Below are 17,559 nucleotides of genomic sequence, written 5' to 3'. Positions count from 1 at the left end.
CGCGCTCCGCAGCGCCGGCCCCTCTCCCCGGGCAGCAGCTGGTTGTCAGCCTCTCCGGAGCGCCGCCAGCCCGGGCCCCCTCCCTCCGTCCCTTCCGTCCCTCCGTCCCTTCGCCGCTCCCCGCCCCGCTCTCCGAGCCGCGCCGCCGGGCTGGCGCAAGCCGGCAGGGCCCGGGCCCCGCTCCAGGTAGGCTCCGGCTGCGGCTCCGGTGGGGGCGGCGGTGCGGGGGATGCGCGGGGGCGGCGGGGCGGTGCGGGGCGGTGCGGGGCGGGGGCCGTTCCCCAACTCCGGGGCCGCCGGCGGGGGGAGGGAGCGGCCGCTTCCCCGGGAAGTTGCGGCTCGGCGGGGCTGCGGGAAGGGTTAAGGTTAGCGCGTCCTTCCCCGCGCCCGGCGCGGCTCCCCCTTCCCCGGAAGAGCACAAAAGCCCACAAGAAAGTGGGAGGAGGCGGCGGCGGGAGCGCTCCGGCCCCATTAATTCCCGGGCACCGGCCCCGCGCCGACGCCGCCATCGCCGCGTCGCTCCCCCGGCCCCGGCACCGGCCCCGGGCGGGGATTGCGCTGGAAATAGCTTCCTCCCTCGAGGTAAAGCCCTACTTACGTGTCAATCCCCGCCGCACGGCGAAGCCCGGCTGCCAGCGGCGGGGCCGTGCGCGGGGCCGGCGGAGGATTTGCGCCGGGAGCGGCCGGGAGCATCGGGCGGAGGGCGGCGGGACCGGGCCGGGCCGGGAGAACGCGGGGAGCCGCTCCTCGCGGCCCCGGGTCCCGCGCTGAAGTGGCGGGGCCGCGTCCCGCTGCCGGCGGCCGCTGTCCGCCAGTGCCCGCCGGACCCGGTTGCTGGCCGGCACCGCGGCGGAAGCGTCGACCGGCATGCAAAGCGAACGCGTGTTCGGCGTGGGGAGAGCTCGGTGCGGCGGGCGTGCGGGGCAGGGAGCGGGTAGGGGCAGGGCAAGGTAAGGGCAGGGGCAGAGCAGGGGCAGAGCCCCGCGGACGCTCTGCTCTCTTCTCCCTCCCGCGCCCGGCCCCACGTTCAGCACCTCCCCGCTGAACAGCAGGAGCCGGGAGAGCCCGCGACCCCCGCCCTGCCCGTGCGTTCGGTGGGTGATGCGCCCGGAGGAAGGGAGCTCAGATGTGTGTGTGTGTGTGTGTGTGTGCGCAGAGGTGATGGTCCTCCCTTCCTCTTCCATTTGTTGTTCACGTTGCAGATTAACTCTTCCAGCCAGTGTTTTGGGAAGTAGCAAAGTGCTCGTTCAAATCAGCAGAAATGTCAGTCAGTGAGGATGTACGTACTTGACAAAGAGTGCCCGGGATGTTTGGTTGGTGTGTACATTGGTGGTCACAGATCGCTGCCCCTCAGCCGTGTTCCCTCACACCGAGCGATTCCCAGAGCAGCAAGCACTGTGCTCATCATGGCTGTGGTACCAATCCTTGACCAGGAGCGTTTATCTTCAATTAGTAAGCCTTTCTCTGTGCTGATCTGGTTAAGTTAGGGTCAAATCTGGTTCAGTACCTTCTTGGCATGTTCAGAGGGCTGGGTTTAAACAGTGGCTGAGATGAAGACGAGGCCACCTTCCTACTGGCCTCTCTCTAATGGCTCTGTCCCAATGACTCCTTCCCAGTGGCTGTTTACCAATGGCTCCTTCCAGCATGAGCTGCTGTGCCTGGGATCCCTGGGTTGTGCATCATCTTTGTTGCCCCTAAAGCGTCGCTGCTGCTGAGGGATACACACTGCTCAGCTCCTGTTCCGCTGCACCAGGAAAGTCCGGCTGTGGTGTGACAGGGTGTGTTTTCAAATAAAAGACTTCAGAAAGAGAAGAGAAAATAAACTGTGCTGACAAGTGGAGCCTGGAATACGTAGCGTAAGGCACAGAGTGTCAGTGATGGGAGAGATGTTTGCAAGGCAGTCGCTGAGAAATTGAGCCAAGCTGTAAAGTAAGCAGGTTACCGATAGCCCTGCATGCATGGCTGAGGTGTGGTCACTGGAGCAGCTCTCCTGCCCCATGCTTGCCCAGCAGTGCTGTGGGAGCTGCCCTGCTGCAGGTGAACCGCACAGCCCGCGTCCCATTGCTGGAGCCGCTGTGTGTGGGATGGGCAGAGAGCTCTGTGGCTGGGAGAAGAGCTTCCCAGTTTGGAGGGGAGCTGAGGGGTTGGGCAGAGATGCGTGCAGACGGCTCTTGAAGATGCGTGGTGCTTGGTGGGACAAAACACCAAGCGTTCACTCTGCACATGTGAGCGCCTGCCTTTGCCAGTACAAAAACATTGGCTGTGAGCGTCTGTAAAGCAGCTGTGAATATTGGACTGTAGATAAGAAGAGGAGCGAGGACGTTGTTTTTCCAAACCCGGCGGTGCCTGCAGCCCTGGCTTTTGGGTGTGGTTTGTGAGCGCACCCGCAGGATCTGACTTCCCTTTAGCAGAAGAGCTGCACGCACGCTGCCTGACCCTTGATCGCTCGGTGCCTTCGTCGCTGGAAACAAAGCGATGGGACCTGGCTGCAGGCTGGGGAGATCCCCGTGCAGAGCTGGGGACGGCAGGAAGGAAGCACGCAGCGGCTGCGGGGCCCCGGGCTGGAGGCACAGGGTGGGCACTGCCACCTCCCTCTGTGCCACGCGTGGCGTGGGGCTGGGGCCGGTCGTGAGACAGGCGATGGTAATGGATTGTGCTCTGTTTTCTAATGAAAGTTTCATTTGAAGTTTGTTTACAGGAAAGAAGAAATTAGCAGAGAGAATTCTCCTGAGAACCCAGAGAGGAAAAAGAATGAGCTGCCTGACTTGCAAGCCAAAAGAGGGTGGAAGGGTAGATTAGATTTACCGTATTGCTCTGAGTCGTGGCCGTTGTTCACAAATTCTTCCTTGTTCTCCCGGTCGCTGAGGTTCGGTGTTCAGCACCATTGGCGGCATGTGGGGACAACTGGGGGCTGCCCATCTGACCAAGTGCTCGATCCCACTGCTGCATTGGTAGCTTCGGAGCCAGGGCTGTGCGTGCCCAGGGTCCTGCTGGTAGAGGAGGCAGTGCCAGGTGTCCCAGAGCTCTGCTATGTGTCCCCCCCTGGGTGTCCCAGGGAGGCAGCATGCTGGTGGCCGGGGTGGGCACAGGGCAGCGGGGCTGCTGGGGCTCAGTGGAGTGCCAGGACGCAAGCAGTGCTTCTCTTGGTTGTCAGGGAAGGGGCACGGAGGGACAAGGAGCTCCCACGGCTTGGTGCCAAACAGAGAGACTGCTCTGGTGGCTGAGTCCCCCACTGCATCCCTGCGGTGTTAGCTGTGTGTTGCAGTCCCCTGCAGCGTGCTTGCACAGGGTGGGCTCTGCCTCCAGACCCACACGCTGTTGGAGAGGTTTGTCCTGTTGGCACTTTGGGTGAGGATGGCCTTGGCTGCACAGCAAAAGATGGCACTGGGGACACGGGGACGGCGTGGCCCGGCCCCACGCTGGCAGCCTGTTTCCTGCTGGGGGCTGGAGTGTGGACTTGGGAACGTGCAACATCTGTGTTTGACCTGAGTCACATTTACGGTTTCTGGCTTGAGTATTTCTAATAATAGGCTGACGTTGTTGCACCTCAAGAGAATGGTACACTTTTGTAAAGCCCTTTCCGCTGCATGTGCGTGCGAGGCATCTTTCGTGCCTCTGATTTTCCAGCCTGCACGAGTGCCTCCGGGTCGGGGTCTGGGTGCTGAGGCTGTGCCTTCTGCAGGAGTTGTGCCTGAGCCAAACCCTTTGGAAAGCCGCCTGGGGCTCCCACCTGCCAGGTGAAGGCTGTGGGCAGCCAGGACCTTGGCATTTGCATTTGTCTCTTAAGCTCTGACAGTAATCTTGGGTAAGCCTCGTGAAGGAGGCCAGATATTAGGATGGCTGGCTCCCTGTGACTGTGTGCAATGGAGACTATATATAGTGTGTGGCGGGGAGACCTGTGCTGTCCTCTCCTGTGCGTGCACAATGGGATTTGTGGGGAGGCAGCACCGCTCTTGGCTGGTGTAGCAGCCGGGTGTGCTGGCAGCGCTGTGCCCCGGTGCCCCCCATGCTCCCAGTTCCCCAGTGCCCCCTGCCCTGCTTGAGCTCGGCCATGGGTGCCTGAGCCATAAATTCCAGGAAGATCCTGGGAGGTGGGGAGCGCCAGTGCCCTGGGCCTGCAGATGTGTGTGTGGGGACAGGAGGAAAAGCCCCAACCTGTCCTGAAAGACGTTCGTTTATTCACCATAAAGTCTGTCAGCCAGAGGCAGCCAGACAGGGCAGCTTTTACGAGGCACAGCCGTACGTTGGAGAGGCTCTTGCCAATTGCTCCTCACACGGAAAAGGAGCGGGCGGTGTATGTAATCTCAGGACGAGGGGAAGGAAAGAAAAGAAGCTGAGCATTTACAAGCCTGAGAAATGCTTCAATCAAAGGAAAGCACATCTGAAGGCCCTTCTGGAGGGCATTTTTTTGTGTCCCCCGCCGCCCCGCAGTTCTGGATGCGGCCTCTATCCGTTATTTTGGGGGAGCGGTCAGGGAGAGGAAGGCAGATAAAGGGACCGCCGACGGGACCGTGTTAATTTGGGGCAGCATCTGCTTCCTGCAGAGCGGGAGCTGGGGGGGGGTGAGGGGAGCACCGGGCCCCTCCTCTCATTCAGGATCCCGGCCTCGCCGGTGGTGGTTTTGAAATCCTGCGGCTGACCTTTCCGGCTCTGGAAGCGATCCAAGGGCTGTGTCTCAAAGTGCTCTAAAGGTTAGTGGGAAGGGAGAGAGAGGCAGAGAGAAAATGTCCTTCCAGCTGCAGGAGTGGGAGAGAGGAATGCAATCTATGCTGCGGGGCCCTGGGGCTGCCTGGGCTCCATTGCCCCGCTCGGTGCCCCCCCGGCATAGGATGAGCGCAGCTGCCGCACTGGCAGCCCCTATGGCAGCACGGCGTGGGCAGCCCCAGACCCCAGAGCTGACCCCAGCCCCTTCCATGGGGCCTTCCTGTAGCGCCGGGCAGTTGGAGTCTGTGGGATCTGATCTCATCATCCCCATTTGCTCCCCAGCAGCGCAGCTCCGTCAGCGTTCCCTTGATGCAGGAGGTGGTTTGGTCTTAGAAGGGTCTGAACTGTTTGTAGGGCCGTTTGAGCGGAGCTGCGCCCTATCTCCACTCCCACGTGCCGCTCACTTGCCAGAAACACGCTAGTGTGGATGGAGATTAAAGGGTAAACTCCAGGGCTCAGCCATCCGCTCCTACAGGATGCGAGCTCTTTCTAATTGTCCTCAATTAGAGACAGTGCCATTGCTCAGGCACGTCTTCAGGCAGGAAGCGGCGCTGGGGCGTTCTCCTGGGAGCCACCTCACCCGGGCTGCTCGCGGGCTCCTGGGCTGCAGGAGCTGCGTGTCCTGGGGAAGGCTGCGGTGGGGAGATGGCAGAGCGAGAGGATGGAGGGAGGAAGAGAGCCCTGTGCCTTAACCATTTCCTGCTTGCCTTCAGGATGAGACATCGGTGAGCAGCGAGGACTTTGATATGAATGACTCCACATGGATCTCAGCTGACCAGCACCTGAACTCCAGCCTGAGCCCCAGCCAGGACGAGAGCATGCGCAGCCCGCAGAACCTTCACGGCCAGGAGGATGGTGAGTGCCTGCAGCCACGGGAAGAGCGCGGCGCCTTGTGCTCGGGGTGTTTTTGTGGCTCATTAAACATTAACCAGTCCCTTCTGATCGGGTGTCCCACCTGTAGGATGGATTTCATATCAGCACGGGCTTCGAAGCCTTCCTGGTCAGCCTGCAGGCTGCCGGTGGCCAGGCCCTGCCCAGCTCTGGGCTGAGGGTTCTCATGGGGGACACGGTCACAGCCCCCCAGGTCCTGAGAGGGCAGTGGATTGGGGTCCCCAGGAGCAGCCCAGAGAGCCCCATGGCTCCTTGCCACTGGAAGGAGAGCAGCCTCTTGCAAGAGGATCCGTGCTCAAAAAGCTGCACCTGAGGCAGCACGTGAGAAAAATGCACTGGGATCATGGAACGGACGTGAGGTGTCTCATTGCTTTGGGCAGGTGGCTGGAACCCATACGTGGGCTGGGAGGGAGGGGGCCTTTGGTAAGGTGACGTGCTGTGTTTCTTCTGTGAAGCTAGTTTAAAAAATTGCTCGAGTAAATAAGTGGCAGAAGTACGGGCTCAGGTCGGAGTTCATCTTTGTGATGCTTGCAAGGGTTCAGTGCTTGGGCTGCTCCTTGGCTTGTGCTCATCCACAGCCCAGATGCTGGGGGAGAGAGCGGGCAGGGAGTGAGGAGCAGCACTGAGAAGGGGCCAGGAGACCCCTAGGAAGGAGGAGCTTCTGCAGCCCAACATCTCCCAGGGGTGGCTTTGTGCAGCCGTGGGACAGGGATGCTCCGTTCATTAGCTTGGAGCCAGCTGTGGCATTGGCAGGTCTCTGTATCCCCAAACTTTGCTGTTCTCCTGCCAGGACATTTCAGGCTTGCGGCTTATCTCTCACTGATGAATTCCCAAGTCTTGTTTACAATCTAGAATGACATGGATTGGATCCTTTCACTCAACACTATTATTCTACACGACAATAATTTAATAAGGGACTCACGTATTTAAGCAAATCAAGATGTTCTCACTCAAGCTAAGTCCTCTCTCCCTCTCTCTGCCCTCTTAGGAAATGCGTCCAATTTTTTGTGCCCTGTGATTTTTGTTTGGAGGCAGGTGTCCTCTTTGGGGCCCTTCTTGGCTCTTTCAGTTTCTTTTGTAAGGCTCAGCAGTGAGTAACAAAGTACAAACAGCTCCTTCGTTTTGGTGAGGAGTGCACGTGAAGTTGCAGCTGACAGAGCAAAATGAGAGGAATCAAAGAGAGAGCAAGCTGAGTTGGGTGTTAGTAACAGAACTCCCCCAGGAGAAGCCCAGCACTGGGATTTCCATCAGACTGCTCTGTTTCAGGGGCTGTGGGACAAGGAGCCCAGCCCCATCACTGCTGTGTACCCAGCACTGGAGCTGTGAGCTCAGGGCAGTGCAGGGGTGCGAGGCCTCTGGTGGTCTCTTCATTTAACCCACCCTGCTGTGGGGCTTCAGCAAACGTGTTTTGCCTTGTTTGTGCCAACTCACAAAGGCTATCCCAGGGAAGACTCCTAAAAAGACAGATGGCAGGGACTGAAACTTGTGGACTGCACCACAGAGGGCACAAGCAGGGCGGCATGAGGGCTCCACTCGGTGTCCTGGTCTCCATCCTCTGCAAATCCTTCTCTGAGCTGCTCCCATCCACTGTTGTTTAATGGGAAGGATGCCTAGAGCGTATTTTCTGTGACGGGCTTCCTAAGAGGCAGACTTGTAATGAAGAGGTGCCTGTTTGGACAGCGGTATCATCTGACACGCGTGGTTAAAAGAAGTCCTGTTTGAAGTGCTGAAGCACAACTGCATGTCTTCCAGGGGGCTGCAAGGGGTGAGTGTTCTCATATGACACATGAGCACAGCAGCATGGAACAGAAAGGTGGGAGAGCAGGAAGCCGTTGTCCCATGCTTTGAAGCACAGGTATCTGCTGTATCTTCAGCGAGCTGAAAAGCAGCTCAGATGGAAGCCAGCACCTCATTTTGTCTCTGTGCCCATAAACCTTGGCCCCATGTAACCATGCTGCAAACAGCGTCAGCCTCTGGAACGTGAAACAGCACAGGGTGCAAATGAGAACTGTTGGCTGCAGGAGGTGAGGGACAGCAGGAGGCACTGCTGGGAGGACGTCTGCAGGAGGCACTGCTGGGAGGACGTCTGCAGCAGAGATGGGGCTCGTGTTGGCTTGGTGTCACTGCAGGCTGCAGGGCAGTGGGGACACATTGCAAGATCCATGGGTGCATTGCAGGATGGAGAGATCTTTGCAGGACACAAGGACACACAGATGCACGGAGGGACACTGGGACACAGCAGGATGCAAGGATGCACAGCAGGATGCAGGGATGCAGGGACACGTGGAAGGATGCAGGGACAAAGAATCCATCCCCAAGCAGCAACGCTGACACAGGCGCACGCTTGCTTCTTCCATTTTCCTTTGTTACTCATCCTGCGGGCCCCAGCACGGAAAATGTGAAGCTCCCTGCAACATCCCTTCCCTATAGGATGTTACTCACAGCGTTTGTGCCCCGCAGGAAGCCAGTGGATACCCAGAGCAGCAGCAAGATCAACACAAACTTTCTGCTGCTGAAGCTGAGCCATTGTGCAGGAGGACATCCTGGGGGGATGCGTCTGTAGGATCCAGCACACATTCAGAGCAAAACACCCCAAAATCCGTGGCATCAAACTGACCCCATCCCCAATGTGCCATTGGGCATTGCCAGCCCCAAGATGGCTTCACATGGAGCCGCAGCAGCTGGGCTCGGGGCTGCCTTCCCATGGCTCAGGGTCGGGTCACTCCCAGCAAGATTCCTGTGCCTGTCCTCCATGCTGTGTCCCCGCTGATCCCGGTCTGCCTGGATCCGCTGCAGCCGCTAATCCAGACCTTGGAGAAAGGACTTTCTTAACCTACTTAATGATGAAGGCACGCTCGTCAGGCTGCCCCTTGTCCAGGACACCTCCTGAGGGCCAGGAGGAGCCACAGGGACGTGCGCATGGCATACTTTGAGGTCGTCTCAGGAACTGTGGGGGTCCCAGCACCAAATCATCACACGGCTTCTGTTGGCTCTCTTGGCTGAGAGAAGGGCTCCCGATCGATTCCCACCACCCCAACACCTTGGTGCTGCAGGCAGGACGAGGCCAAGCCAAACGCCTGCAGCTGTGCCAGGGAAGATGCCCATGGCCGTGCCCCGTGCTGTGCGGCCGCGTGCCGCTCGCTCTGATGGCAGGAGATGGCACCAGGGGGTACCGCCGGGCCGGGGGGGCTGGGTGCACAGCACTGCCTTGTCCCAGCAGAGCATTGTGCCCGGCTGTGCCAGGTGTCGGCTTGTCGGGGACTGCGGCCGGAGGCTGGGACCCGGGAGGATGGGAGGAGGATGGAGGCTTCGTCTGGGATGTAAGGAGGTTTGAGTGAACGAAGGGAGGCAGGAAATACAGCGCCTTCAGTGGAGGCGGGCCAGGCCTGCTGCTCCTCATCCCCCATCAGTGTTCCTTTTTTCCTTTTTTTGTGTGTCATGGAGGAAATGGGCCGGGCGGGACCTGCAGGGAGCGGGCGTCCCTTTGCACCCCAGCCCCCGGGCCCTGCGTGCCGCCTGCGTGTGCCTCCACCAGGAGCCATCCCCACCTGGTCTCTCTAATTTGTATTAAGTGTCCCTTCCTCGCAGGCTCTCCTCCTCCCCTCCTTCCCCCTTCTCGTCTCTTTTGTGAGTGAATAATTTATGGCACTTTTCATCTTCCTGGCTGTTGTTACACTCAGATGTCTGCGGGATGCTTTGAACACTTCTGACACTCGCTTGCAGGCTGGATGCGGAGCTGCAGCCCACAGCAGAGCGCTGGGCACTCCAGCCTGACCGGCCACAGGCACGGCCGTGTGGGCACTGTGGGCACAGCTGGGACACGGTGTGGCCTCGGCTTAGTTCTGGTGCTCTGGTCTGACTGTGAGGGCAGTGAGCCCTGGCTGAGCCCTGTCCCCGTGTCCATCCCTGTCTCCATACCCGTCCCATCCTGGCCCAGGGCTCGGCGGCCCCTGCCCGGCCGTGGCAGCGCGGGGCTGCGGCGAGGTTTCCGTGGGCTGCTGGCTCTTACATAAGCTCATTGTTTTCCGAGTCAAAAGAGGTTTTGTCCTGGCTCTGGAGATGTGACAGGAGGAGGAACAATTTGCCCCATTCATCTTTAATTCTGCCTTTGGACAGCGGCGTGGTGGCCCTCGCTGACATAGATGTTAAACCCAACCACTTCCCTGCCGTAAAATCTCCCGGGGAGCAGGTGTTGGAAATCTCCCCTTCCCCTCCTGATCTCTGCAAATCCAGTGTCACAGAAATCAAGGATAATCCAGCAGCCTCTTCAAAATGAAAACGCTGAGCCCTGATTAATTCATTTAATAAGTGACTGATCCCTCCTCCCCCATCACCGCTACCCAAGAAGCCATTTTGCTTCTCGCTTCCCCGGGATTGGCGCAGCCGGGGAGGGGACAGAGGCCACAATAGACTCCAGGCTGTGTCCCCATCCCCTGCTCTCGTGGTGTTGCCCCGTGCCACACACCCCACTCCTGGGCTGCCCTCGGCCCTCAGCCCAGCTCTGCTGAGTCCAAGAGGGGAATGAAATATTTTGCTTCCCAACCGAAAGATCAAAACGTCTCCAAGTGACATTGTTTTTACAGATCCATCTGCTTCAATTAGGGCGTGGGGGTGAAGCAGGGGGGCTTCCAATTATCCTCATTAGAGGGGCTCCTCGCTCAGCCAAACTCCAGCCGTGAGCAGGGAGCTCACGAGGCTCGTGCTGGTTGATAATGAATATATTCATGGCTGTGCAGCCTGGCTCTGCTCTACCGCTGCTCGCGGTGCCCTGCTATTTATTTGTGTGCTTTGGGCGCTTGCTGGGGGTTTGCAGAAGACCTCCCAGATGTCAGGGGTTCTGCATGATGTGGCTCGGGGTGCCATGGCCGCGGTGTCGTGGCCATACGTCCCTGTTGCAGGGTGTGAGGACGGGTTGGGGCCAGGCTGTGGCAGCTGAGAAGGAACCCAAGCGCGGTCCCGATCCCACGGATCTGCCCCTGTGCTGCCTCTCGAGGGCATCCCTGTTCTTAAGCTGGCTGAAGCCATTCCTGCTCTGATCCAGGGTCCTCAGCAATCTGGATTTGCGGCCATTCCTCTGCCCACAAGGCAGATTAATCCACCACTCTATATGCAGATCTTCTGGGAAAGCGTAACCCGTATAAGTGTAGAAATAAGAAAAAGATCAGGAGCGGAGGGTTCACTTACATTCAGCCTTGTTTTACACTACAGTGTTCTTGCAGTTGGTACACAGGAGCTGCAGGAGCTGCGGCACAGCTGGGGGCCATGGGAAGGCTGCAGGGGTGGGCAGGGTGCCCAGGGCAGTAGGGGGTGCTGGGGCAATGTGGGATTGCTTGGCCCAGTAAGGGATACCTGGACAATGTAGGGTTGCCTGGGCGATTTGAGGATGCCGAGGGCAGAGCAGGGATGCTCAGGTCAGGCTGAGGATTCTCAGGGCTCTGCAAACTCCTGTCCCCGGTGCCACATCTCAGTGCTTTGGCACAGTGGGATTCTTGTGATGGGGGCCCCGCTGCGTGCCAGGCACAGTGCTGGGGCTGTCTGCCCCCTGAGGACTGCCAGCAGGTCGCTCTGATAGCTGCAGGGCGGCCCTGATTGGCCATGAGCTGTTGCTGTGGCCGTGCCTGGGCTGGCGGCGGGGCATGGCACGCAGCTCATGCCTCCATGCAGAGGAATAATGCTCCCTAATCCTCCCAGAGGCATCGCTGGATGAGGCCAGAGACTCCCTCTGAGAGCAGAGCAGGGGGAGGGACGAGGCTCAGCCCCCACTGAATGTAGTACCACTCCACCTGCTCCGAATCAGCATGGAGCCTGCACCCAGAGCCCAGCCCCAGCCTTGCTGGCGGGTTTGGCTGCAAGCCCACATGCCAGCGCAGGGCATGCATGGAACAGAGGCTGGGGAGCTGAGCGGGGTGGGCTGGGCTGCTGGCTGCAGGGCAGGGCCCTCAGACATCCTCCATGCCTCCAGCCCCTGCAGGCAGCTGTGCATGGGGCAGAGACCGGCACAGGGACGGGGACATGGAGGGTGCTCAGGTGCAGAGCCAACGCTGGCCTCAGCTGGCAGCTGGGGCTCCTGCCTGCACCCAGAGCAGTAAGTGGGTCAGTGCAGGGGGGAGGACAGAAGGGAGCTCTGCAGGCTCTGTGGGGGTGTTCCAGTTCTGGGGCTCATGGGGAATGGAGCCGCCTCGGAACAGGGAGCGCCCATTCCTGTGCTGGGGTGGTTCAGGACAGGCACGGCCCCCGCGGGCTGCTCAGATGCCAGAGCGTCCTCAATCTGTTTATTTTAAGGGATACAAAGTCCTGCACTGCTGCAGCCTCCGCAGGGGTCACAGGAAAGTTTGCCACAGCCCTCATTAAAGTTCTCTGCAGATGCCGGCGGAGGAAGGAGGAGGAGGAGGGTGGCAGCAGCTGGGCACCGTCCCGCACCCCGCGCCTGTGCACCTTTGGACCTGGCACCCGTGTGCCTGGAGCTGGTGGCACGGTGCTGGTGCCGCCCCACAGCCCGACCCCAGCTCTGGTGGCCAGGGAGTAGGGGGCCTGCGGATCACAGACCAGGGGCCGGGGACCAGGGACCAGGGACCGCCATCTGCTTGTCAGTGGCTGCAGCTTCTTTGTTTGCAGCACACACTTGCACAGGAAGCAGCTCCCCACGTGCTTCGCCCTTTCCCTCTCGCGGAGGCACCTAATGAAATAAAGGATTTACTGCAGTGAGGGGGAGGGCAGGGGAAGGGGCTGAGCGGGGACTGAAGATGTAGTGCTGGGGCTGGGCTCCCCAGTGTGCGTGGGGCGGTTGTTGATATGGGAATGGGGATGGAAATGGAGATGGGGATGGGGATGAAGGTAGGGATGGGGATGGGCTCTGCTGCAGTCAGGCAGAGCAGCACAAACAGGAGCCTGGGGACAGTCAGGGACCTGGGTGTGTGAATGGAAAGGAGAAAGAGAAAGCACTGCTGTGTGCTGGGAAAGGGAATGGTGTGCTGCTCTGCCAGGGTGTGGTGATGTGTCTGCTTGGGCAGTGGGGCAGTGCAGGGAGGCTGTGGCTGTGAGGAGAGTTTTGCCTTCAGAGCAGCAGTAGTGGGAAAAGGGCATTTGGGAGGGCAGGGGGAGAGTGGAGGAGGAGGGGACAAAAGTGCCCTGGAGGGACCCAGCATCCTTCTGCACTGTGATGGGCAGTATGGTTGGCACTGCTGCCATATGGATAGCTCAGGGACACGTGGAAGTAGGCAGGAAAAGAGATCATCCACATAGGGCAGACAAGGTCAGTGGGGCTGCAGTGAGCTGGGACAGGTCAGGTGTCTGTGCAAGTCCCTGTCCCCTTCCCAGACCAGATGAGGGCTCTGCAGGCCCACACCAGAGTCCCCAGGCAGGTCCCCAGCCCCGCTGCTCCACTCCAGCCCTCCTCGAGCCTCTGTGAGCTGCACTTCGTCACCTCTGTTCTGGCCAGACTCTGTGCCAGGTGCTGCTCTCGTTAAAGCCATTGGAGACAAGGGATTCATGCAGGGAGAGGAAATGCCCCTTTCTCCTCCCTGCAATGTAAACAGAAACCTAAAAGGACCAAATTCCAAAGTTCTTATTCAAGCCAAGGTGCCGCAGGCCCCAGGCAGAGGCGTGGGCAGTGGGATCGTCATCTGCAGAGGGATGGAGGGACAGATGGATGGATGGATGGACGGACGGACACGCTGTGGATGGGTGCAGGACACGGCGGTGTCCAGCAGCTCAGAGCGTGGCAGCGGAGCTCTGCAAACATGGCCCAGCAGTCACAACAGCAGTGCCTGGCCCTCGGGCTGCTGCCTGTGATGGCCCCAAGCTGGACCCTGCAACCTTTGCACCCGGGCCATGGGCTTCTCTCCACGAGGTGGGTGAAGGGTGACCTTGGAGGTGACCGCACACCCCTCTTTGCAGATGACTCCTCGTCAGAGAGCTGCAGCGGGAATGGCTCCTCCACCCTGAACCCCTCCACCTCCAGTAGCACGCAGGGCGACAGCGCCTTCCCCGAAATGAATGGGAATGGCACCGCAGCCCCCATGGACTTCACTGCCTCCACCGACGACCAGCCCATCAACCTCTGCGACAAGCTCACACCTGCCCACGTCACCCCTTCCTACCAGTCGGACAGCTGCAGCACCGACGGGCTGCGCAGCAGGGTGAAGTACGCGGTGAAGACCACAGCAGAGGTAAGGGGCTGGGGGCACGGCGCGGGGAGTGAAGGCACTGGGGTGTGCGTGATGCTGGGGCTGGCATGGCCACGAGTCCCTCTGCCTGGGCTGTGGCGGGAGGATGGGACGTCAGGAATGGGGATGGTGGCAGCGAGCCAGAGGGAAAGGTTTGAGCTGCAGCTGGGGGAAGGTTGAGGCTGTCTGCTGAAACCCTGCCCCCTTGCAGTCCCCGCCATACAGCTCCGGCAGCTACGACTCCATCAAGACCGAGGTCAGTGGCTGCCCCGAGGACCTGACAGTTGGCAGAGCCCCCACGGCTGACGAGGATGACGATGATCACGATGACCACGAGGACAACGATAAGATAAATGACTCGGAAGGGATGGACCCGGAGCGGCTAAAGGCCTTCAATGTAAGGACGGCGCCACGGGGCAACGAGTTTGCCCTCCTTGTGGGTTTGGTGGGTTTGGTGTTCCCACCTCTCGTCTCCCCTGCAGATGTTTGTGCGCCTTTTCGTGGACGAGAACCTGGATCGGATGGTTCCCATCTCCAAGCAGCCCAAAGAGAAGATCCAGGCCATCATCGAGTCCTGCAGCCGGCAGTTCCCCGAGTTCCAGGAGCGAGCTCGCAAACGCATCCGCACGTACCTCAAGTCCTGCCGCCGCATGAAGAAGAACGGCATGGAGATGGTGAGTGGCTGCGCCGTGCTGTGAGCGTGGCTGTGCCGTGCCCTCTTGTGCTTTGCCCTCAAACAGCACTGGGGCCTGAGCTCGGCTCTCCCTTGTGTCCCTGCAGACCAGGCCCACGCCGCCGCACCTCACCTCGGCCATGGCTGAGAACATCCTGGCTGCTGCCTGCGAGAGCGAGACGCGGAAAGCAGCCAAGAGGATGCGGCTGGAGATCTACCAGACCTCGCAGGTACCGTGCCTGGGGCTGTAGCGTGTGGGATAGCACTGTGAGCAGGGGGGAGGTGGTCTCTTGCTGCTGCAGGCAATCAGACTCTCTGCAGCCAACCTCTGTGCTTCTTGTATAGGACGAACCGATCGCCCTGGACAAGCAGCACTCCAGAGACTCCACAGCCATCACCCACTCCTCCTATTCACTGCCAGCTTCGTCCTACTCTCAAGACCCCGTCTACATCAATGGAAGCCTCAACTACAGCTACCGTGGCTATGGGTCCCTGGGAGGCAGCCTGCAGCCACCTGCGCCGCTCCAGACCGGGAACCACAGTAATGGTGAGCAGCCCTGGCAGTACCCAGCCCTGGCAATAGGGCAAGGCAGGGGCTGGCCCCAAAGGAGCCCCACTCCTGTAGAGCCTCTCTGAAACGCCCCTGTGCCACCAACGGAGGTCTCTGCCCCACCATCCAGCTTGCATCATTAGCAAGCAGTTAATTGTTGAACTGAACTTGAAAGGACAGTCTAGGTGGAAATGGTGGAGGAAAGGAGTGTCACTTAGAAAAAAAGGGAATCTGTACCAGCCATTCATTAATGATTAACAGAGCGGTGCCTATCGCCACCCTGATCTCATTGCTGGTATGAGCTGTCCCTTCCCCAGCCTTCGTCGCCTGTTCTTGGGGACAGGGATGGGGACAGTGCAGGCTGTGGGCACAGCTCTGGCTGCAGCTCAGGAGCATGGCTGCACGGCAAACAAGATGGATGCTGCAGGAGGGAGCTGCAGGAGGCACGTGAGGCTGCAAGCAAGTGAGCAGCATGGAGCAGTGTGGGCTGGAGCAGGGCACACAGGGAGGCAGCGCGGTGCCGGCTGCTACTGGAGGGGAACAGAATGGGGCAAAGCAGCCCCGTGGCTCTGCTCACTGTGAGCCCCAGTGGCCACTCCTTCCCGGCCCGCTGCCTTTGCCCACCCCATCTTCCTGCTCCTGCCCTCCCTGACGGAGCGCGGATTTGAAGGGATGTGATTTCCGGAGTTCTGAGAGATGCCTGTCTGGGATTAACTCTTATCATCCCTTCCTAATGCTTCTTAACCCTGAATAAAGATCCCACCCTGGCCTCCAGCTGCTGGGACCTAATCCTTGTGGCTGCAGTTCTTGGTCCCCCCGAGCCCAGCCCTGGCCCCACCGCCCTTCTCTTACCAGGTGTGGGCACCGAGTGCAGTTCCCATGACATGAGACAGCAAATAGCTGCAGGGAGAGCCCCGGTGTGAGCCAACAGGCCCTGCTTGCAGCAGACGTCAGCCTCTTTGCTTCTTTCTAATGGATCTTTAAACCTCTGCTTCCCAGTTTTCTTTCCTTCTCCCAAGCACTCACCCAGCCCCGTGCAGGTCTGAGCACGGTGGCAGCTCCCACCCATGGGGTGACCCGAAGTTTTGCAGGACTGCCTCTCACTGACGGGCTCTCGTTTCCCTCGCAGGTCCGACTGACCTCAGCATGAAGGGTGGGGCCTCCAGCACGGCCCAGTCCAACAGCACCAGCAGGGGGATGCAGGCTGCCCAGCTCAGCCCCACAGAGATCAGCGCCGTGCGGCAGCTCATCGCCGGCTACCGGGAGTCCGCAGCGTTTCTGCTCCGCTCTGCAGATGAACTGGAAAACCTCATTTTACAGCAGAACTGACTCCTCGTGGCTGCGGCGCTCCTCTGTCAGGAAGACAATTTACACCTGCTAGCAATTGGCTCCCAGCGGTGTCCCGCTCAGGACCGCCACCGTCCTCCCGTGAAGCGGCAGCTCCGCGTAGTTGTAGAAGGTGGAACCCAACAGAGCTGTTTTCTTTTACACTCCGAGCACCTGGGACTTCAGGCACGAGGCCACGTTCCTGACCCGTACCAGAAGCCAAACGTGCGGCTTGGAAGGATGCGGGACCTCGAGGGCAGAAGGGAGCCTGGGGAGGTTTGGGGCTGCAGATGTATTTAGGATGACCTTGATGGACCCAAATGTTAGAATCCCGTCCCCAGATAATTTCCAAGTCTTAGGTGAGCCGAATCACATATTTATTGAGAAATGGACCCTCTTCTCCCCTTAGTAATTTATTTTTCTGAAAATGGATTCTTTTGAGTTTGTACAGATTGCCAGTTTTGTGTCTGTCTGATCGGAAGGAATTTGTTCCTGTGAGATAACACATTCCATATCACAACACTACTAATTCCCAGGCAGCTCTGCCTGTTTCTCTGGGCAGCCCCCATCCTGCAGGGCGTGCGTTTGCCACCACCCGGCCCCATCCGCAGCAGCAGCGGGGCTCCACGTCCTGCAGAGACTCGGACGCCCAGCAGACCTCATGCTAAGAGGATGTCTCGCACTTGCTAAGTCATTGCAGATAAGAAGGAAGGAAACACCCGAGAAACACTGTCTTGCGTTCACCATCCGCATTCTACCTCACACTCCATTGTGGGCTTTTTCCAGGACCCTCCCCCGCCCTTGGCTCTGTGACTGTCAGCGCAGTGGATGTGGATGGTGCCCAGGAGCACAGAGCAGCAGCGCAGTGCCCAGTGCTGCCCGACGGCTCAGCTGAGCGGCCCTGGGGCAGCAGCGCAGCACCGTCGCATCACGTGTGCAGTGCATTCGGCAGCAGCCCCCCACCCCCACCCATTCCCCACCCGCAGTCCTGGAACAAGCCCACAATTCCCAAAGTGTGGAATTGATGCAGTCCGGTCACCGTTCCGCCCCCTCCCCAACGATGCACTTCGTTTGCTCAGTGCAATACCTACAACCAGTGCTGCTAAACCAGGGACGCGCTCGGCGCCGCGGTGCCACTCCTCCCCAGTGCTGGCGCGGCCCTCCTCGAGGGCAGGAATTGTCACACCAGACCCATTCGATAGCACAGAACCACATCTCGTGTGCGTTAAGCAGAGATAGGCGCTCTCTTT

The 17,559-nt window shown here is 59.6% G+C and overlaps 1 protein-coding gene across 4 annotated transcripts; it reads left to right on the top strand.

Moving 5' to 3' along the window:
- The first annotated feature begins 134 nt into the window (after positions 1-134).
- NOL4L (nucleolar protein 4 like) lies at positions 135-16,767 on the top strand. Of its 4 annotated transcripts, none has more exons than XM_042832550.1 (8): positions 135-186; positions 5,418-5,559; positions 13,492-13,763; positions 13,972-14,157; positions 14,243-14,434; positions 14,541-14,663; positions 14,779-14,980; positions 16,113-16,767. In XM_042832550.1, exons 2-8 carry the CDS (start codon positions 5,451-5,453, stop codon positions 16,310-16,312), a joined length of 1,284 nt encoding a protein of 427 aa, XP_042688484.1. In that variant the 5' UTR covers positions 135-186; positions 5,418-5,450; the 3' UTR covers positions 16,313-16,767. The 4 variants fall into 4 exon arrangements, with proteins under 4 accessions (XP_042688484.1, XP_042688486.1, XP_042688483.1 ...); XM_042832552.1 differs by lacking the exon at positions 135-186 and adding an exon at positions 510-582; XM_042832549.1 differs by lacking the exon at positions 135-186 and adding an exon at positions 2,554-2,643.
- The last annotated feature ends 792 nt before the right edge of the window (positions 16,768-17,559 follow it).

This window comes from Centrocercus urophasianus, unplaced genomic scaffold (assembly GCF_019232065.1).
Source record: "Centrocercus urophasianus isolate 14NV4802_14NV808 unplaced genomic scaffold, USGS_Curo_1.0 seq_382, whole genome shotgun sequence".
In the NCBI taxonomy this organism is placed as follows: domain Eukaryota; kingdom Metazoa; phylum Chordata; class Aves; order Galliformes; family Phasianidae; genus Centrocercus; species Centrocercus urophasianus.
This window is presented reverse-complemented; position numbering and strand designations above follow the sequence as displayed.